Below are 20556 nucleotides of genomic sequence, written 5' to 3'. Positions count from 1 at the left end.
CATTCTCAGGCGTCAGCTCCTTTTCACATCAGTGCAGCACGGCTGCAGCGGCTGCAGGCATCGCTGCACAGAGGCTGAGAGTGTGGGTTCTGCAGCCAAACCTGATTCCTCATCCTGTAGCTGCATGATGGTGGGTAAATTGCTGTCTGTCACATGTTTAATATTGTATGGATTACCTCAAAAGTTTAATACTGTATGGATTAAATGAATTGGATATTTTTAGTCTAACTTTTAGAATAGTGCTTGGTACATAGTAGGCATACAATAAACATTAGCATATCTTAACTCCATTCTCACATAAGGCAGAAATGAATCTGCTTTTCTCTTGCCCTCCATTTTTTGAAGCCCCTTAGCAGACCGACCTCACATCTTACTCGCCAGAATATGGCAAGTGCCCATTCCTAAACGAGCTGTGAAATGGTTAGGATTTGGTTTGGAGTAATTTAGATTCAACCTCTGAGACAAGGTAGTGTCAGGACTCACAAAACCATCTGATACTGCAACAAGTCCGGGTTGTTTGCAAGGCAGGAGTTGAGGTGGTGATGGTGGGAGCTCTTTGGGTCACACAAAGAGAGAGGCAGAGTAGGAGCCTACCCTCCTGGCTCTCCCTGGGGTTCCTCCAAGTGATGCCTTAGGTTTGCTGAGCACTCCGTGATTTACTTTGTGCTTTTTACCTTGTGCATTATCTCATCTGGTCTCAGAGGAGATGCTCAGAGGGTGGTCTCTGAGCAGTTTGGGCTCTTGTTGTCCTCTTTTTCTAGATGGGGAAACAGGCTCCCCAAGCTGAAGTGCTGGCCCGATTTATGTATGTAATTGGGACAGAGCCAGATTGGGATTCATGTTGAGGTCTTCAAAGTTCTGTTCTTTCATTCCTCTTCCATGAATTCCCAATTGTCATTTACACATCACCCTCACAACTGCCACATCCATGTGCCTCCTCTGCTGTTGTTTACTTAATGTTTTTAAAGTTCAGTTTTTCGTTCAATAAATTTATTTTGAAAGAAAACCTGATAAAGTCCAAAGTTTGTTGTTCTGGGGCACACACACGCAACTTAACTTAAAAATGAGCATAAAACTGTTTAAAATATTTATTTGGGCTTAGAACTCGGGTGCTGGCTCCTGACCGGGTTCAAATCCCAGCTCTGCCAGTGTAGCACCTGCAGCTGGCCCCCCGCCGGGTGCCCGTGGTGCTCACCCTTCCACAGCGCACCAGCCAAGTGCCAGCACTTTGACTCTGCCTGATGCCTTGTCCTGGCTACCAGAGTCCATTGTGCTCTCCCGCAGGAAAGCTGGAAGTTCTGGGTGATTAACTGCAGGCCCCTTCCTCCCTCCCCAGCAGCCCTCAGTCCCTGGCCATCGGAACGGTGGACAGGTGCCCCTGCTCCCTGCGCCTGGGGGTGCAGTTACTCCGAGGCAGAGACTTGCACTCTTCATGGCCTCCTAGAGCTCCGGAACAGGACTGAGCTCCATTTGCCCGCAGCGGTAACTTTCTCAACAATGTACTCTTTGCTGGCTTCCTTCCTTTCCGTCTCATTTCCCCACTCTTGGGTGCTTCCTGGAATCACCTCCCAGGTCAGTTTACTTCACTTGAATTTTTGTCTCAGAGTCTGCTTCTGGGGAGACCCAACTGAGGCAGCCACTTGCTAGGTGCCTGGCATTGGGCAATGCTTAGTTTCCCAGTGTCTCTGTTTCCATCTGTAATAGGAGGGTAATAATAGCACTTACATCGTGTCCAGCAAATCGGTAAAGCTCTCAGGGCCTGGCTAAGAGAAGGTGCTTAGCAAGCGTAATCTCTTATCACTGCCACCTAAAAGTCTCTGGTGTGTTACCGTGGGCAGTTGCCCCCACAGTTGGGACACACCACTCCCTGCCTGAACTTTCTCTGGGTGCCCCCTTCCTGCTCCTGCCTTCTGACGCCCCACTTATTCTCGGAGCACCTAGAGCCCCACTTCATCAGAGGCTTTCTTGTGGAATTCTGGTGATCAGGACCACCAACCCCTACCACTCCCAATGCAGCCCACCCTTCCCGTCACACATAACCCCCCTGCCTACCTCTGGTGGGTGTTGCAAGTGAAAGCCTACTGTCTTAATGACATCTCAGGATTTCTCCATGATGTAGGATCATCATAGTCATCCACTTCAGGCTGGAAGTTCTTAAAATAGAGGCTTCTCATCTCTGACTCGTGTCCAGCATCCTAAAGCCTGCTGAGGCCTGGGAGCTCCCTATATTGAGCACTCACAATGAGCCTGGTGTGGTGGTAGGTGCTTTTCTCATATTGATCCTTGCAACTGCTCTGTGAGGTAAGTGCTCATTTTGCAGATGAGAAGCCTAGGAGAGAAGTTAAGGAACTTATTGAGGATCACACAGCTGGCAAATGGCAGAGCAAGGCATCAACCTGACTCCAGAGCTCACTTAATCATGATGCTAAACCGATGCCAGGGCTGTCTTGTGCCTAGAATGACAAGTGCTGGCTTCCTTGCTTCCCCGCTGAGGGCCCAGAGACAGAGCTTTCTTTGCCAGGTTAGTTTAGCTGTAGCAAGTCACCCATCCACATCTGAGGTTCGGGGGCTCACCTCACCCGTAGCTGTGGAGCAGGAATCTCAAACAGAATAATAGGACAGGAAAACCTCATTTATTCAGAATGCAGGCAGCCAGAAAGAGGGAGAAAAAGCAATTGTGTAAATATATAGGTTGTATTCTGATTTTATGAAAAGGAGGAGACTTGACAGGTTCAGGCCAGTACCTGAGGTTTCTTTTCACAAGCAACTTATGCTGTAGAGATTACAAACTGTTCCCCACCCCTCAGATCCAGTCCCAAGAGCATTACGTGTGCCTTGGAAACAAAGGGAATTAGAGCAACACTCATTCCCACGGTGCAGCAAAAGGCTGGAGCCAAGCAGCACCTCCTGGCTTTGGAAGACACCCCTCCCCACCTGCTCCCTCGCCACTAGTCAGTTGCCATTAATGGTGTGTCTCATGCTGGTGTTTTTCTGTCATCCAGTTTGCTTCGTTGATTCATTCAAACAAGACTTTTTGATCACATACTGTGAACCAGGCACCATTCTGTTTTCTGCTGGGATAGTGAGAGAGCTGACAAACTGTAAACAGAACATACGAGTAAAGCATATTGTATGTTAGTGATTAGTGGTAAGCAGAAAGATAAACCAATCAGAGGGCCAAGGAAGAAGAATCAGGGTTGGAGCAGGATGGCCAGGAGAAAATGTCTGAGGATTGAAACTTGCTTTACAACTGGAAGGAAGTGAAGGAGCGGTCATGTGGATATCCAGGGCAGAACATTCCAGGCAGATGGAACATCCGGTGCGAAGGGGACATGTACAGTTGGTATGTTCCAGGATCAACCAGGAGACCAGTGTGGCCAGGGCGGAGCAAGTGAGAGGGAGCAGTAGGAAGTGGGGATGGGAGGGTGCAAATCATACAGGGCCTGTGGGCATCGTGAGGACTTCGGCACTCACTGTGAGTGAAATGGAGAGCCGCTGGGAAGTGCTGTGTTGGGACGGGACTGGAGCGGGGCAAGGGTGGATTGGGGACATCCCCAAGGAGGCCTCTGCTGTAATCTGGGTGAGGAGTAATTCAGCTTCAACCAGGGGTTAGCCATGGACATAGAGAAATGTATTTTGGTCATGAAATCAATGGGTAATGGGTTGGATGTGGGAGACCAGTAAAGACAAGGGATAATTAAATTTGGACTGGGGAGGTAGCAGAAGGGAAGAAAAGAAGGTGAATTCTTGAGACATTTTCAAAGTAGAGCCTCTACACTCTGCTGATAAGTGGATGTGGGATCTGAAAGAGAGGAGTCCGGGATGACACCAAGTGTTTTGGTCTGAGCAAGTGGAAGAGTGGAGTTCCTGTTTTCTGATATGGGGAAGCCTGTGGGAGGAGCAGGTTTGTTGCGGGAGAGAAGGATCTCAGTTTTGGAGAAGTGGAGTTTTAGGGGGGGCCTGTTGGATGTCCGTGTGGAGTTGCCTCTTAAGTGAAACAGAAACAGGTCAGTGCACACGCCAGCTCTGATTTGGTTGCTCTGCCTGGACATCTGTGTCAAGATTTCTAAGGCCCGTCCAGGCTTAGGGGGAAAGAGTTTCATGATCAACAGTGAGGCCTGTCCTGGCCGGCATGGTCAGTTAGTTGGGCGCCATCCTGCAAAGCAAAATGTCACCGGTTCAATGCCCAGTCAGGGCACATGCCTGGGTCGCAGGCCTCGTCTCCGGTTGGGGTGCTTGCAATGTTTCTCTCTCACATCAATGTTTGTCTCCCTCTTTTTCTCCCTCCCCTCCCCACTCTCTAAAAATAAATAAAATCTTTAAAAAGCATAGTGAAGCCTGTCTTGGGAGCTGGATAGACAAATAATGGTAACTCTGGGTATGGACGTTCCCTTGTAAAGTGGGAAGAAAAATGTGAAATGTTCAACTTAATCCATGTAATTTTGTCTTACTCTTTAATGTTCCTTAGTATGTCCTATAATGTACATAATCTATTAGAGTAGTAGGGATGGACATAGTTCAGAAATTAAGTATTCCAAATATATTGGAAGACTATGCTCAAACTGTTTTTACTGAGGAATGGACCAGCAAAAACTTTGGAAGATTACTGAGTTGAAATTCTGTACAAGTATAGCAAATGCTTAAAACAGTAACCTGGAATACTATAAACCCTAAAGTATCTCCTGAATTCTTAAAGAACAAATAAAATAAAATTAAGTTTGGCTTGGTTTAATTCTTGATTTTTCCACTATAAACTATACATTTAGACACATCACCTATGGAATATCTCTATTGAAATTATTTAATCCTCATTAAATCAGGAGAAAACCAGACAAAAACAGATTGGAGAACACTGTATGAAATAGTTGGCTTTCAAAAATATCAATATTATCATGGACTTTTTTTTAAAAGGCCTGCAATATTTTAGATTAAAGGAGATTAAGGAGTTAGAGTAACAATGCAAACAAGATCCTTGACTGAATCTTGGGTTGAGAAGGAAAAAGCTATAAAAAGATATTATTGGGACAGTTGAGGAGCTTTGTATATAGATTTTTTATGGATTGTGTTAGAGTAAATTTTCTAATTGTTTTGTGGTTCTGTGGGAGACGGCCTCATTCTTAGGAGACACAGACTGAGATATGAATTTAGATGAAGGGTATATTTGTGTTCACTACTCTTCTTGAAGCTTTCCTGTAGGTCTGAAATGTTTCCATGTAAAAGTTGGGGGGAAATAGTGTTCATATAGGTTTCTCCAATTCTCAGAAAATGAGGAAATCCAGTAAGTGTGCATCAGACCACTTTCAGTATACTAGATTGTTTCATTGACTGGACGCTGTCTTCTTCGCCCTTTCTGAAGCACTGAATTTGCCAAATCTTCTCCACCTCAGCAGTAATCCCTGGCATTTTTTATTTTCCAGCTGCCTCCATACCCATGATATATATTACATTTGTTACCATAAATAGTCCATATATGCCAAGAAATTTGTGCTTTTAAGTGCCACAATCACAATTAACTTCTTTTTAAAAGGGCTCACCGTATGCCAGGCACTGTGCAGTGCATTTTATACAAATGTGCCTACTTCATCCTCCCAGTCACTCTTTAGGGGAGCTACTACTATTATTTCCATTTTCCGAAAAAGAAACTGGGACACAGGGAGGTGGTGTAACTTGTTCAGAGTCACACAGCCAGGGGGCATGGAGTGGCAGAGTGGTGTGGTCTTGGATCCTGCAGTGTTTGCTACCCCCAGAGCATGCACTTAACATCAGGAGCTGGATCGTCTACGTTTGCTAGAGCTGCTGTCCCAGGAGAAGGGCTTCTGCTGCTCACACTTTCGCTTTTCTCTGAGGGGTTCTGGGTGCATGTCCATAGCAGAAAGTGTTCTCCTTGAGGGACGAAATAAGAGTAACAACGATAGCAATAGCAACTACCATCTTTGAATGCTTACTGTGTGCCAGGCATGGGCAAGGTATTTTCCTGTCTGTTTAGTCCTCAGAACCTCTCTGTGGAGTAAAGACTGTTATCCTCACGGGACAAAAGAGGACACAGACTCAGAGGTTTTAGTAACTCCCTCAAAGTCACAAACCATGGAACAAATCTAGAGCTTTGTCCACCTCCCTGTTTAGGGGACCATCTCCCCAGCCCCAAGGCTGCCTGGCCTCTACCTATCTTCTCAATCCGTTTGAAGGTAACTGAGCCATAGAATGTAGGCCATGGGGTGATGGGCCTCACCCGTCATCCTCTTTATACTCTCAGTTCTCAGATGGGGACATTTCAATGATGAAGAGTAGGAAGAAAGCATTGTATTCTTCTCCCTTGGGACTTTTCTTTCTTTCTTTTTTAAATTTTTATTTATTGATTTTAGGGAGAGAGAGAGACAGACAGCAGACAAACAGGCACGACATCGATCTGCTGTTCCACCCATACGTGCATTTACTGATCGACTCTTGTCCAAGCCCCGACTGGGGATTGGACCCACAAACTTGGCACATCAGGACAGTGCCCCAACCACCTGAGCTACCTGGACCGAGCCTCCTTGAGGCTTTTCATTTGGTCTGTGACATTCCATTCCCACCCCTCCTCTATTTTGCCACTTTACTGAGTACCTTTTTCCAATTTAATGCTTCTGGGCAGAAACTCCTCCCTATATTGGCTGTGGTCATTGCTTTGTCTTTTTTTTTCTTTCTTTCTTTCTTTATGAAAAACAAGGGGAGCGTCTCTATTCCTATGAGGTGGAAGTAACTGAAGTTCCCAGGGAAGATCAGCTAACCTTCCAGTAACTCCTGTGTCTTGGCCCTGAGTTGAGCTCACCTGCCCCCTCAAAGGGCAGCTGGCTTGTAGCTGACAGGTACCTTGGTCCTGGAGCCCTAGGATGGCTCACGTGGCTCTGGGCATGGCAGTGCTAGCCAGAGGCAAGGCACAGGTGTCCCTCAAAACTCCCTGCTCACCAGGAGCTCCCTTCCCCAGGGAGCAGGTTTACATCCTGGATTCCAGGACTGGACAGTCTCTGTGTTCCTTCCTTGAGAGATCAGCGTCTAACAAATCAATACCCGCTCATGGAACAACACAGGAGGCAGTAGAATGAAGTGGTTAAAAGCACGGACTCTGAAGCCAGACTGGCGTGATTGAATCCTGCCTTCACCACTTTCTAGTGGTGTGACCTTGAGCAAATTATTTACTACCCTGGGTTGGGGTTTCCCTTTCCATAAAATGGTGGGGAAATAATTGTATACTTCTCATAAGGTTGATGTGAAAATGAGGTGGTTTAATATATACCAGGTATATACAGTGATTGGAACACAGTGAGCATTCCACTAGGGGTTGTTATTATCACTGCTCGTCACAGCACAGTGCTTGGTCCTGCAGAAGAGACACAGGTATATAGGACATCATCCCTGTCCCTAAGGAGAGCAGTATAGGATTTAAAAGGGTATAGTTTGGAAGGAGTTAAATAGACCTTTAGTAAGTTATTTGCCGTATTTTATGGTGTATAATATGGACCTATGTTTTTGGCCCAAACTTTTAGGAAAGAAATCTTTCGTTCTAATTTTTTAAAATCATTTATTTATTTATTTATATTTAGAAATAAAACTGATGATCGTATTCCACAGTATTATTTTGCATATGGGTATTGTTATTGCTTTCTAGAGTTACACTTTTAATGCATAAACATAAATAAAAATTAAAAACATTTATATAGATACTGAATTAGTACTACCCATGTGTAATGTGCATCCTTATATTTCCCTCAAAAATTGGGGCAAAAAGTGCATTATACATGGCAAAATATGGTAATTCCAGCATACCTTAGTTTTCCCATTCAAAAACAATTCTTAGGGGGTGAGATGGTGCCTTATCTAAATACCCTGCCCAGGGCCTGGCACACAGTTGGATGTCAGTACATGTGGATTGTCGGCCCCTTAACAGGAATTTACGCTCCACATAGGGAAAGAGAGCAGGTACAGAACCACCAGCCAAATGTAGGGCATGTGCAATGGGGTCTGTAGGAGTTTGGAGGCCAGAGGGTTGGTTCCTGTAGCTGGATTGCTCTAGTTGGGCTTCCTGGAGGAGATGAGATCTCAGCAGGGCCTTGAAGGATGAATAAACTGAGCAGAGGATAAATGGGCTGTCCAGCGATGGAGGAGAGGATTGAGGAGACGGGGAGGGCAGCAGAGGTCCTGGCATGCTTTTAGAGATCTGCAGAGAAGATTCTGTTACTATCTCTTCTTCCTGTATTATTTTCTAATTGGAGTTTTCCCTGCTAGCCCTCTTGCTGCAGTGGAAGATCAGTTCTCTCTAGAAGTGGAAGGCAGTGGTTATTCCAGACTAAATGAGCTTTTGGTGTCTTTATTAAGCACCAGTATCCCTGATAATTGGATGAAGATCAGCCGATTTCTTAGGCAAAAATGGCAGGAATTCAGAGGGCTAGTTCTCGGTGAAAGTGCTTGGCTGTGTGTGACCAAAACAAGGCATTGTCTAAGATGCAAGAACCAGATCCAAGGGGTACTTATAACAGGAACATGAATGAAATAGAGAACAGATTATTAAATCAGTGCCATGGGATATATTGGATGATAACTGGAGAAAAATAAATAGAGCATCTCTTAATATGATATACTGAATAAATGTAGATAACAATTTACACATTAAAAATAAAAACTTTTAAGAAAAAAAATCCTTTATTGTATGTACTCGACAGTGCAGCTTTTGGGAGTCTCATCACAGACTTGAAGAATAAAAAGTCCTGCCCTGACTGGTGTGGCTAAGTGGGTTGGGTATCATGCTGAAAACCAAAAGGACCCCAGTTCTGGTTCCATTGTTTCCTGGGCAAGGCACATGCTTGGAGTGCAGAGCAGGTCTGCCCCTCACCCACCGCTGTCCTGCCCTTGAGAGCGTGCGAGAGACAACCAGTGGATGTTTCTCTCTCTCTCTTTCTCTCTCCCTTCCCCTCTCTCTAAAAATAAATAAATACAATTTTTTAAAAAAGAAAGAATGAAAAGCCCTGAAGCAGAGCCCAGAAATCTGCATTTTCAATGAGCTCCATAGTATTAAAAAAATCATCTATAAGTATTTCCCACATTTTCTTCTAGTAATTATATAATTTTAGGGTGGGGAAGGCATGATTCGAAGGCAGAAATCGTTAAAGAAAATATTAGTAAATAAGGCTACATGAAAATAGAAACTTTCTATTTGTTAAAAAATAAATAACTCTACCAGCCCTGGCCAGGTAGCTCAGTTGGTTAGAGTGTCACCCCTGATGCATCAAGGTTGCAGGTTGGGTACCCAGGTGGGGCACATACAAGAGGCAACCAATGAATGAATGAAAGCATAAATAAGTGGAACAACAAAGCAATGTTTCTTTCTCTCTAAAATCATTTTATTATTATATTTTATTTTATGATTTTATTTATTTATTTTTAGAGAGAAGGGAAGGATGGAGAAAAAGACGGAGAGAAACATCAATGCATGAGAGGTACATAGATTAGTTGCCTCTTGCACGCCCCCAGTTGGGGACCTGGCCTGCAACCCGGCATGGGCCCTGACTGGGAATCAGACCAGCGACCTTTCAGTTCACAGGCCAACACTTAATCCACTGAGCCACACCGACCAGGGCTAAAATCATTAAAAAAAAACAACAAACAAAACTTCCATGAGCCAAAAGTAAAAGAAAAGTGAACTAAAAAAATTTGTAAGATATATGACAAAGGGAAAAATAAAAAAAGGATATCCTTAAAATGTAATGAGTGCCCTCACTGGCATGGCTTAGTAGGTTGAGCGTTGTCCTGCAAAGTGGAGGGTTGCCGGTTCTATTCCAGGTCAGGGCACGTGCTTGGGCTGTGGATTTGTCCCTTGTGGATTTGTCCCCTGTTGGGGGCATGTGAGAGGCAACCTGACTGATGTGTCTCTCCATGCCTTTCTCCTTCCCTTTCCCTCTCTCTAAAAATAAATAAACAAAAATCTTTAAAAATGTTTTTAAGAATGTAATGAGCACTCACATATCAATAAGAATAACAAACATCCCTATAAAAGAATGGGCAAAGGGCATAAATAGGTAATTATCTTCACAAGAAATGTAAATGTCTAATGAACTATCAAAATATTATTACTAGAAGACTACTTTTCATCTCACCAGCTTTCTTCATAAAGAAAATCTGGATTATCTGTACAATTGAACATTATTTTAGCCACAAATACGAAGAAAATCTCGGTATTTCCAACAACATGAATGGACCTTGAAGGCATTATGCTAAGTGAAATAAATCAGACAGAGAAAGGCAGCTACTGTATCTCACTTATATGTGGAATCCGAAAATCCATACTGAGAGAGACAAAACATATTGGTAGTTGTCAGAGGTAGGAATTGGAAGAAGGCGAAATGGGTGAAGGCGGTTAAAAGATATGAACTTCCAGTTATAAGATAAATAAGTCCTGGGAATATATTATACAACATGTGGATGATGTTAACAGTTTTGTATTGTATATTTTAAAGATGCTAAAAGAGATCTTAAAAATTCTTATGACAAGAAAAAAACTAATGATGTAATGGATGTTAACTAAACTTACTGCAGTAATCATTTTGTAATATATTAAATCATGTTGTACACCTTAAACTAATACAATTGATATATATGACAATTATACCTCAATAAAACTGGAAAAAACATTTTAAAAATGGTGATATACTTTCTTATCAAAGATAAACAACCTTATATCCTGAACAGTGCTACTCAATAATTCTGAGAGTAAAGATCTGTCTTCCCTTAGGACAGATCTGGTTTCTGGTTATGTACCTATTTCAAAAGCTACATTTTTTTAGTTCTCCTGTACCCAAAAAAACCTCTTACACTTCAACATCTTTATCTCCCTATAACTTCATATCTATTCTCTATAATCTTAAAATATGTTATGCTCTTTAATGAAGGAGTGCAATGTTATGATTAATTAACTAAAAATTCATATTTGTATTCTGGAAGATTATAAAGGATTTACAAGATTAGATAAGGTACATGGCACACATGCTGGTACAACAAGAGCTCTTGAATTTAAAACAAATACATATATATTTTATTACTAATAAACTACTTTTCAGTTTTCCAGTTAGCAAAGGTTTTTTGTTTTTGTTTTTTAATGTAGATACCTAATGTTTATTCATTAGATTGGTTCAGCCTCTCAGCAGGGAAATTAGAATGATATTTATGGGAGGGAGTTTTGGGGGGAGGATGGGCAAAAGGTGAAAGGGATTAAGAAGTACAAATGGCCAATCATAAAAACCACCACATGGATATAAAGTACAGCACAGGGAATATAGTCAATAATATAGTAATAACTATGCATGGTGTCGGATGGGTAATACAGACTGATGGAAGGGTTCACTCCGTAGTTATATAAATGTCTAACCACTAGGCTGTATTCTTGAAACTAATATAATACTGTATGCCAGCTATAACTGAAAAATAAATTTTGAAAAATCTCAAAAAAACCCTTAGACTATTTCATAACTTTAGATTGAGAGATTGTACTTCTAAAAATTCACTTCTAGAAATAATCATGAGTGCACACAAAAATATTTCACACTATTGTCTATTGTTTCTTACAAGGAAGAACTAGAAACAAATTTCCAACAGTACATGTTTGATAAAATGCCTTATTTTAGTGGCATACTATGTAGCCATTAAAAAATAATGTAGAATATTTAATGACATGGAAAAGTGCTAACCGTATAATTTTTTTAAGTGGGGAAAAAAGCTTACAAAAACAGTTTGCAATAATCTCATTTAAAAAAAAACAACACTTTTAGAAAAATAAATATTGACATTTTAACGGGTTATCTCTGGATGGTCAAATTGCAAGTAATTATTTTCCTTTTTTTTGTGTGGCTTAATCTATATTTTCAAAGTTTTCTGCAATGCAAAAGCGTATTTCCAAGATACTAGAACTACAGTAAAATTTATTATATAAGTAAGAACAATTCATTGAGACAGTGTTTCACATAGAACTTGCCTCTTCTTGGCAATGTTATTTCCCCAGTAACTCATTTCCTTAATGTCCTTTCCCTCAGGAGGACCTCTGCAAAGGCAGGAATTCACCAAGGCCTCCTCCCACTGGGAGCATTAATGGAGGCCTGTGGTCTGCCTCTTGGTCGTGTGGAATCCAGCTTTGGGGAAACTACAAAGTAACCCAAAGTTTTGGAGGTAGAAGAAATGGCAGTTGGAAGATTTTATAGAGTCTGAGCAAGAAACTCCTTCAGAGAGGATCCAGTTTCTCCGCCCACGTTTTCCTCAAACAGAAGCTAAGGCCGACTTTCAGGGCTTGTCCAAGGCCACACAGACTTAATGACAAGATGAGGCCTTGAATCCATGGCCTTTCGGCCCTGTTGTTTCTGTAATGTGCTGATTTCGACCAGGCCTTCTCACACTTGAATGTGCACAGGAATCAGCGGGGGTCTTCTTGAAATGCAGATTTTGATCCCGCAGGTCAGACTTAGGCCTAAGAGTCTGTGTTTCTAACCACCATCTTTTAGGAGATGCAGGTGGTGCGGCCTTTGGGATCGATCACAGCAGCGATGGGTAGCAATGGGGTACTAACGGTGTAGGCCAGATTCTGCAGCCAGACCGCCGGCTTCCCAATCCTACCGCTGCCGCGGACTAATGATTGTTAGTATGCTTCAGTTTTCTTATCTGCAAAATAAATATAATACCTAAGTCACTGAGGTTTTGTGAAGATTTAATAAGTTATTGCACATCAAGTGCTCAGAAACTGTTCGCAAAGAACTTACTAGTTTTTATATTCCCTAGAGCAAGCAACGGTGAAGTAGAGTTTGACCAATGAATGAATAACTTTTGGAGAAAAGCTCTTTCCTGGGCGACTAATGTCAGAGAAGTAAGGTGGGAGGGCTTGTTGGTGGGGAAGAGGACCACTTCCAAGAAAGCTCTCTCCACAGGGTGGTCAGAAGAGCGCGGGGCAACCGGAAGCCGGCAGGCCCGCGCTCAGGCAACCAATGCGGCCGCTGGGGCGGAGGGGGTGGGGCGGTCGCCAGCCCTTTCCGTCTGGGGCGCAGCGGCCCCGCCCCTTGGAACGTGTGACGTTAGAGCATTCCACGGTTGCTACATCGTCGCGAGGGGCAGGGCGCCTGTCAGGGAAGCGGCGCGCGCTGGCGCAGGCGGGCCGGGGTTCCACCGCGCAGTGCCAGCACGAGCACCCGACCCGCACCCCGCGCTTTCCGGCCCGCCGCCTGCGTTCTGGCTCGCGAGCCCGCACTCCGGCCCTTCCCGTGCGCTGCCCAAGTATGGAGCTGCTGTGCTGTGAGGGCACCCGGCACGCGCCCCGGGCCGGGCCGGACCCGCGGCTGTTGGGGGACCAGCGAGTCCTGCAGAGCTTGCTCCGCCTGGAGGAGCGCTACGTGCCCCGCGCCTCTTACTTCCAGTGCGTGCAGAGGGAGATCAAGCCGCACATGCGGAAGATGCTGGCGTACTGGATGCTGGAGGTACCGCCTGGACTTGTCTTCCTTCCCCCGCCGGCCCTGCGTCCCGGGCTGCGGACCTCCTAGGGCCGCCCTGTTGGGATATCCTGGTCTCAGCAACAATCGGCGAGATGCTTCAGTGTCCCAGACCCCTGGGCCTGACCTTTCTTTCACTGGGCACCCTAAGCGGCCGCGTCCTTGGTGTCCCTTTTTCTTTCCCTTCCCCAACCCCGACTCTTGACTGCCAGTGGTTTGGCACCCTAACTAATTCTTTCTTCCGGCCAGGAAAGCGGGACAGGGTCCACCTTCTCCCCTCCGGCTTCTCTGGCGTCTCCTGCTTCCCTTCCCCGCCCCGTCTCCTTAGGAGAGGGCGCCTGGAAAACCCTGGGCTCGGCCGCCCCCGCCCCGAGCCGGTTCCTGTGTCTGTCGCGAGGTTCTGGCGGGGATAGGCGGTGGGGGTGGCGCGCGCGCTGTTCCGGCGGTCAGGGAAATGAAAAGTGCGGGAGGCAGAGGCAGGAGTCTCCTCCCTTCCTCTTGGGTGTGTGCGTGGGTGATGGTAATGGGGGTAAGGTCCCCCCTCTTTGGACACCCTGGATGACTCTTGGACATCACCACGGGGAAGGGGAGTCTCAGTGTTGAGTCCTTAAGTAAGGGAGCCTCTGGCTTACCCCTCGCCGCCCCCGCCCCCCGCCCCACATTGGAGGGGGGGAGGAAGCAACGCTGAGGAAGTTGGCGGGGAGGGGTAGTCACCTTGGGGAAAGAGCATCCCCCGTCTTAGTCCTTGTCACTGTAAGCATATTTTCCCCCTGCCCATTTTTTTTGCTCCCCGTCCCACTTCCCTTCAGCGCCCCTCCTTTCACCTTTAGTGTTGCTGTGCTTCCCAGGCTCCTGCCCAGAAGTGACTGTGTGTCCTCCCCCCAGGTGTGTGAGGAGCAGCGCTGTGAGGAGGAAGTCTTCCCCCTGGCCATGAACTACCTGGATCGCTACCTGTCCTGTGTCCCCACCCCCAAGGCGCAGTTGCAGCTCCTGGGGGCGGTGTGCATGCTGCTAGCCTCCAAGTTGCGGGAGACTACTCCTCTGACCATCGAAAAATTGTGCATCTACACCGACCACGCTGTCTCTCCCCGCCAGATGCGGGTGCGTGCATAACTCCTCCCACCCCCAACCTAGCCGGCCTCCTCACTTAACCGAGGAAAAGGAAAGCACCTCAGAGGCTTTTTGCCCCCTGGGGAGGGCTCAGGGCCAAAGAGGCTATATATTTGGATAAAAGATGGGGCAGTGTGCTGTGATGGTTAGAGTAGCCCCCACACCAGCCCAGGCTTAAGCTACCAGCCTGAACTAACTCCCCTTCTCCTGACCTCCAGGGGGTGCCACTCCTTGGTCTTTCCCCCAGATAGCAACAAGTCAAACTGCATGTCTACACTCACTAATACTTTGCCTCTGGGTTTACACAACCATCATGAGTTATTTATTGGCAGCAGCAGGACATGCCTGCACACCCCCACTGGAGTGGGTGAGTGGAATGTGCTTTCATGTGGGGGAGGGGGACTGCTTTGGGTGAGTCTTTATCCCAGTGTGGACTTTGTGATTGAAAAGCCTCCCAGAGCAGATTAAAGCCCAGCCCTGATTGCTCTAAGGAAGGCCAAGGAGTTTCATTCATCCCACCTTATTTCCTTCCTCTTATATCCCAGAAGAGACAGCTCCTTCCTAATCCTCACTCTGAGGAACTTGAGCAGCTGCTTCAGGCCTGGTGGAATCATCTCTCCCTTTCCCTTAGCCAAAGGCCAGAGCTGAGGGACAGACGGGGAGCTGAGCTAGCAGCTGCTTCCGATGTGATAATGATGCCCCCTCCCCTGGCCCGCCCACTCTGACCAAGGTCTTTCATAATTCTGTGGGGAGCTGCTGTCACTACTGTGGTTTGGGAAGTGGCTCCCAGGGCCTCTTGCTGGGAACTTGGGGTGGATTCTTCCGAGGTAGGGCAGGAAAGTCACCGGTTCTCTTTTCCCAAAGCCTGGAGAGGAGGTGGGGGAGCTGCTTAGATCTGGAAGAGCTTGTTGGGATGTGCAGATCATCTCCTGGGGGTCCTGGGGGAGAGGGCGGGTGAGTGGGTACCTTCCTCACCCTTGCTCTACACTGCCAAGTCTTCCTGACCCTGAGAGGAGTCTCTGGGCCCCATCTCCCTGGGAGGAGGGCAGCATGCACGCGGCTGTGATTGGCTGGCTGGGAAGCCAGGGTACTGGGGCCCCCGACTGCTGCTTGTCCAGGAACAGGATTCCTCTTCCTGCCAAGTAGCTCTCAGAGATGGGAGTAAGAGGCCGGAGTTGGGAATCTGGGAGGCCCCACAGCTCTTTGTGATGAATCTGGTAGTTTTTGGCAAGTCTGAAGGTGGAGATGGTTTCCAGGGCCAGAAAGCAACATGTTTTTGGAGGGGTTTGGGCTGGAAGGTAAAAGGGGACTTCTTTATGTGAAAAGATTGGGATGGTATGTGTGCCTTTGTGTGAGGGAAATTTTTCAGAACAGCAAAAAGTTCTCTTTCCCCGACTCCCTCTGCCTGAGCTGGGGGTGGTGCGTGCAGATGGCTTCCTAGAAGGTCAGAGTCAGAAGGGACCTCAGAGAACTTCAGTCCAAATGCTTGTGAGGCAGAGAAGGCTGAGGCCCAGAGGAGGACGGAAGGGTCCTGCCTCAGCAGCACTGAAGTGGATGAGGAGAATCTGGGTCTGCTGGCTAGCCCAGGTGGCCTTAAAGGCTGGCGATATGACGGAAGCTGCCAGCCACAGCAACTGTTCCCCTCTAGGGCTGCCAAACTTGGGCTGAGATTCTCAGGGGTGGCCTGGATACAGGGAAGGGTGGCCACCTTCCCTCTCACAGGACCCTATGCCTCCCTACAGGGTGAGCCCCACTCCAGGTTGCCTTCCAGGCAGTCACCTTTCTGTTCACTTTTGAGTTAGGAGTTTGGCCACCGAGAAAAGCACCAGGAGTAGAATGCTAGCTTTTCTGCTCAACTTCTTTTGGCTCCAGGCCAGGCTCTTTTCTGTGGGGCCCTGTGAGAGGCTTGGGGCTGATTTGGGAGGATGACACCTAGGCGGGGGCCTGGGAGAGTTTGGGTGGGGTTGCCATTTCTGCCTCAGCAAGGGGTCAAACCCATGAGTTCCTTCCTGAGATAAAACAATGAAGAAATCCTCATGTGTGCAACACAGAAATGGGGCCAGTGCTGGGAACCCCAGATGAGTGGATTGGGGCGGGGCTTTCAGTCTCTCTCTGGGACCCAGCAGGGGTATGCATGCTTGGGCAGGTGGAGATAGAGTTTGGTCTCTCAGGAATCATCCAGAACCATGCTGTTTGGGTTGGCCTCCACATCTGAGACTCAAATGGCACTAGGCACTAAGGGTTCCAGCAAAAGGGGGTGGACTGGGGTGCTATATCTCAGGACCCAACCCTAATGTCCCACCAAGGGGATGTGGGTTGGGTTGGGCAACCTCCCCTTTGAGGAACCTCAGGGCTGGTTCAGTGGCTCATGCTCACTCGTTTCTTCAAGAAGCAAAGACTTGGCTGGGATGCAGAGCTGGAGGAGAGGCTAGTGGTGATTTTTCCCTTTTACAAATTCTTGGAGCCTCAGGTTCATGGAGATGCAGGTATATCTGTTGCTGCAGTCTTTTCTTTCAATCCTGGCTTGGAGAAATGCTCAGAGCCCTGGATGAAGTTAGAAGGCTCACATTATTGGCCCCCAAAAGAACCAAACAGGATTAAAAGACAATTCATGGACAGCATGTAGTCTGGCACCTAGTAAATGATGAATAGGTGCTCAAAGCAAATGCCCAGCTTTTCTCTTCCCTGGACTCCCATTCCACAGTGCCAGTCCCTAAACCCAGAAGCAGGACAGGAGTCGACCTTCAAGTTTGAATGGGCTTCCTTCTGCTTTATTACCTTCCCTGCTTCAGCCACTGACTCCATCCTCTTTTCCAACCTCCAGGACTGGGAGGTGCTGGTCCTGGGGAAGCTCAAGTGGGACCTGGCTGCCGTGATTGCCCATGATTTCCTGGCCCTGATTCTGCACCGGCTCTCTCTGCCCAGTGACCGACAGGCCTTGGTCAAAAAGCATGCTCAGACCTTTTTGGCTCTCTGTGCCACAGGTAATTATCTCTAGGTGCATTTTTGCCAAATCAGGAAAATCAAGACTTTGAAGGGTCAGAGGTAACTAGGAGATTCTGGTTTTATATGCTTTTCAGAATTTGTGAAAATCATATCTCCTCTGAGCCCCCAGTTTCAATACAGAAAACACAGAGCTACATGGAATCTTAAGAGACTCCAGGACATATGCAGGTGGGGACTCTGAGGGCTTAGAGAGAAGCCAGGCCTCTTGACCCTAGCTTTGTTTCCACACCAGAAAGAGACTCGCTCTCCGGTTCCTGGCCAGGATCACTTAAGGACTACCCCGGACAAGTCTGCTGTTCCCCCTGACCCACTCTAGGAGAGGACCTTTCCCACCTTTCTCCCTGGCCCCTGTCTTACACTGCTCGCTGCTGGCATTTTCCAGTATGCCCCTGCTCTATTTATACTGCCTGGCATTTTCTGAGGAATAGGAAGTAAGTCCTGGCCATCAGTCTTGATGTTCCCCTTGTCTCACGGTCCTCTCTCCTTCTTTCCAAGATTATACCTTTGCCATGTACCCACCGTCTATGATCGCCACAGGCAGCATTGGGGCCGCAGTGCAAGGCCTGGGTGCCTGCTCCATATCCGGAGATGAGCTCACGGAGCTGCTGGCAGGGATCACAGGCACTGAAGTGGTGAGTGCTGGGCTGGGGGGCAGCCTGTTACTTCATGAGGCACCGCTATTCCTTGAGCCTCCAGCAGAGGGAGGCGTCCAGTTAGTCCTGGTGCCCATTGCCGATTTCACGGGCCCCGCCCTTCAGGCTTCTGTGGCCTTCCATCTCCTGCCTTGGTGTGGACAGCAAGTAGTCTTGGGTGGGTTGAAGGGTACCATTCCTGGTGCCTTTTCTGCTAAATGATGTGCAGGAGTCGGGGTGGGGGTTTGGTGTCAGATGCAGGGCTGCTCTCACACTCTCTTGCCACATCCTCTTGCCAGTTTCTGAGAATTAAAGGCTGATTCCTGGGGCTGGGCTGTGACCTAACCTCCCCAGACTTCCCAGGGTACTGGGAGGTGTCCATCCCCAGCACCTGCTACCAGATACTATGGTGGGGGTGGGGAGTGGACCTTTAGCTCCAGGGAGACCTTCCTCTACCTCACCCAGCAGTCCCTTCTCAGCGTTCCCCTTTGTTTCCAGGACTGCCTGCGGGCCTGTCAGGAGCAGATTGAAGCAGCACTCAGGGAGAGCCTCAGGGAAGCCGCCCAGACCTCCCCCAGCCCAGCACCCAAAGCCCCCAGGGGCTCCAGCAGCCAGGGGCCCAGCCAGACCAGCACTCCCACAGACGTCACAGCCATCCATCTGTAGCCCCGGAGAGGCCCCCTCTAGTGGCCACTGACAGCAGAGGAGGGGACACTGCCATCCCCTCCCTGCCTGCAGGAATGAATGACGCTGTATCCTCCACCCCCCTCCCTTCCTGCAGGAATGAACGCCGCTGTATCTGCCACAACTGATGTCTGAGGGGGCTCCTTCCTATTTTCCGTTCGCTAAATAGAGGGGGCAGGCCCTACCTATTCCTGCAGTGTGCACTAAGCAGCCCGGCCAGCCACGTTGGGTGGCTAGTCAGGCCCCTCCTTCTCCCTGGCTCTGCCCAGCTCAGCTCCTTCCCTGGCCAAGGGTGGGTCAGGCTGGTCAGAGACAAAACTGAAGTAGGTAAAATATATGCAGTAGCAATCCTTTTTGAGGCCCCTTGATCTCTGGGGCTTTCATGTTCTCAACTGCCAAAATGCCCTGGTGCCTTATAAAGGTGCTGCACCTTCTTCAGTTAATGCATTTGGATTGGGGTCTTTCTGAAGAAATTTCTGACATTGAGGGGACACAGTCTAGACAGGTCTTCTCAACACACTTTGGAGAGCCCTGCATAATCCATGCTCACAGCTGCTCCTAGAGGGAGGAGCCTGGGCCTCTGTCAGAGGTTCAAGAATCAACCAATTCCTCCTTGCTTTGCTTTCCACCCAGCTTCTCCTATGTGATTGGGGCGGTAGGGGGGGGTGTCAGTGCTGAAGGAAGTTTTAATTTATTAATTTCATTGAATACAACTCAAATTCACCTTGGCTTCTTGGATTGGATGGTGGTGTGGGTAAAGCCCTTTTCTAAACTGCATGATATATAGCAGGCAGAAATCAATGGCCTCATCAAGCCTTCACTGTAATAGGGCAGAGTGTAAATATTTTGGGCTTGTAAGCGTCAGGCTTGCCTGCCCTGCATATGGTCAGTTCTACTTTAATGGAACACATGCATTCCCAAAAACCCACACACTATGCAAAACTGCATTAATAAAACCTACAGGAGTTTATGTATGGGCTCAAGGCACAACACTCAAGGATGATTTTTAAAAAGGGTTTTATACACTAAATGAAGAAACAAATATTGGGTTGGCCAAAATGTTATTTTGTAAGATGGCTAGTAGTGCTTAGTCATCTCAACTTCATTTTAAACAATTTTATTAGACTTGTGACAGCTGTTGTATCAGTGTGCATTTTTTAAAAAACTTACCAAATTGGTGAATTTTTATGTGGCCATTTTAATATTGAAGATGGAAAAAATAAGCAACATTTTCAGCATATTATGCTTTATTATTTCAAGGTAAAAATGCAACTGGAAGGCAAAAATATTTGTGCAGGTTATGGAGAAGATGCTGTGTCTGATTGAACGTGTCAGAAATGACCTGTAAAGTTTCATGCTGGAGATTTCTCACTGGATGCTGCTCCAAGGTCAGGGAGACCAGTTGCAGTTGATAGTGATCAAATCGAGATTAACTGATTACAATCAACATTATACCACATAGGAGATAGCTGACATACTCAAAATATCCAAATCAATAAAGCTACTGGTGAAAATGAAAAAAGGCCTTATTTTATAAAAAACACCTTAAGTATGCTTGTGGAAGCAGAGGTCGGAAGGAAGTGGAAGGTGGGCTGTAACGCCAGATGTGGGTGTGACTCCCAACCCACATG

General features: G+C 47.0%; 1 protein-coding gene across 4 annotated transcripts in view; it reads left to right on the top strand.

The window, feature by feature from the left end:
- CCND3 (cyclin D3) overlaps positions 1–20447 on the top strand; it is an 84964-nt gene extending 64517 nt beyond the window's left edge. The window contains exons 1-5 of one of the 4 annotated variants that reach the window (XM_054569352.1): positions 13076–13481; positions 14379–14594; positions 17428–17587; positions 18105–18241; positions 18740–20447. In XM_054569352.1, the coding sequence (XP_054425327.1) occupies positions 13284–13481; positions 14379–14594; positions 17428–17587; positions 18105–18241; positions 18740–18907 (879 nt within the window). In that variant the 5' untranslated portion in view covers positions 13076–13283 and the 3' untranslated portion in view covers positions 18908–20447. Of the gene's footprint in view, positions 1–13075; positions 13482–14378; positions 14595–17427; positions 17588–18104; positions 18242–18739 lie in introns of those variants that run through there. The other 3 variants (XM_054569354.1, XM_054569353.1, XM_054569355.1) reach the window with 3 other exon arrangements.
- The last annotated feature ends 109 nt before the right edge of the window (positions 20448–20556 follow it).

Source organism: Pteronotus mesoamericanus, unplaced genomic scaffold, assembly GCF_021234165.1.
Source record: "Pteronotus mesoamericanus isolate MK-2021 breed Mesoamerican mustached bat unplaced genomic scaffold, CSHL_Meso_final contig_20, whole genome shotgun sequence".
Taxonomy (NCBI): domain Eukaryota; kingdom Metazoa; phylum Chordata; class Mammalia; order Chiroptera; family Mormoopidae; genus Pteronotus; species Pteronotus mesoamericanus.
This window is presented reverse-complemented; position numbering and strand designations above follow the sequence as displayed.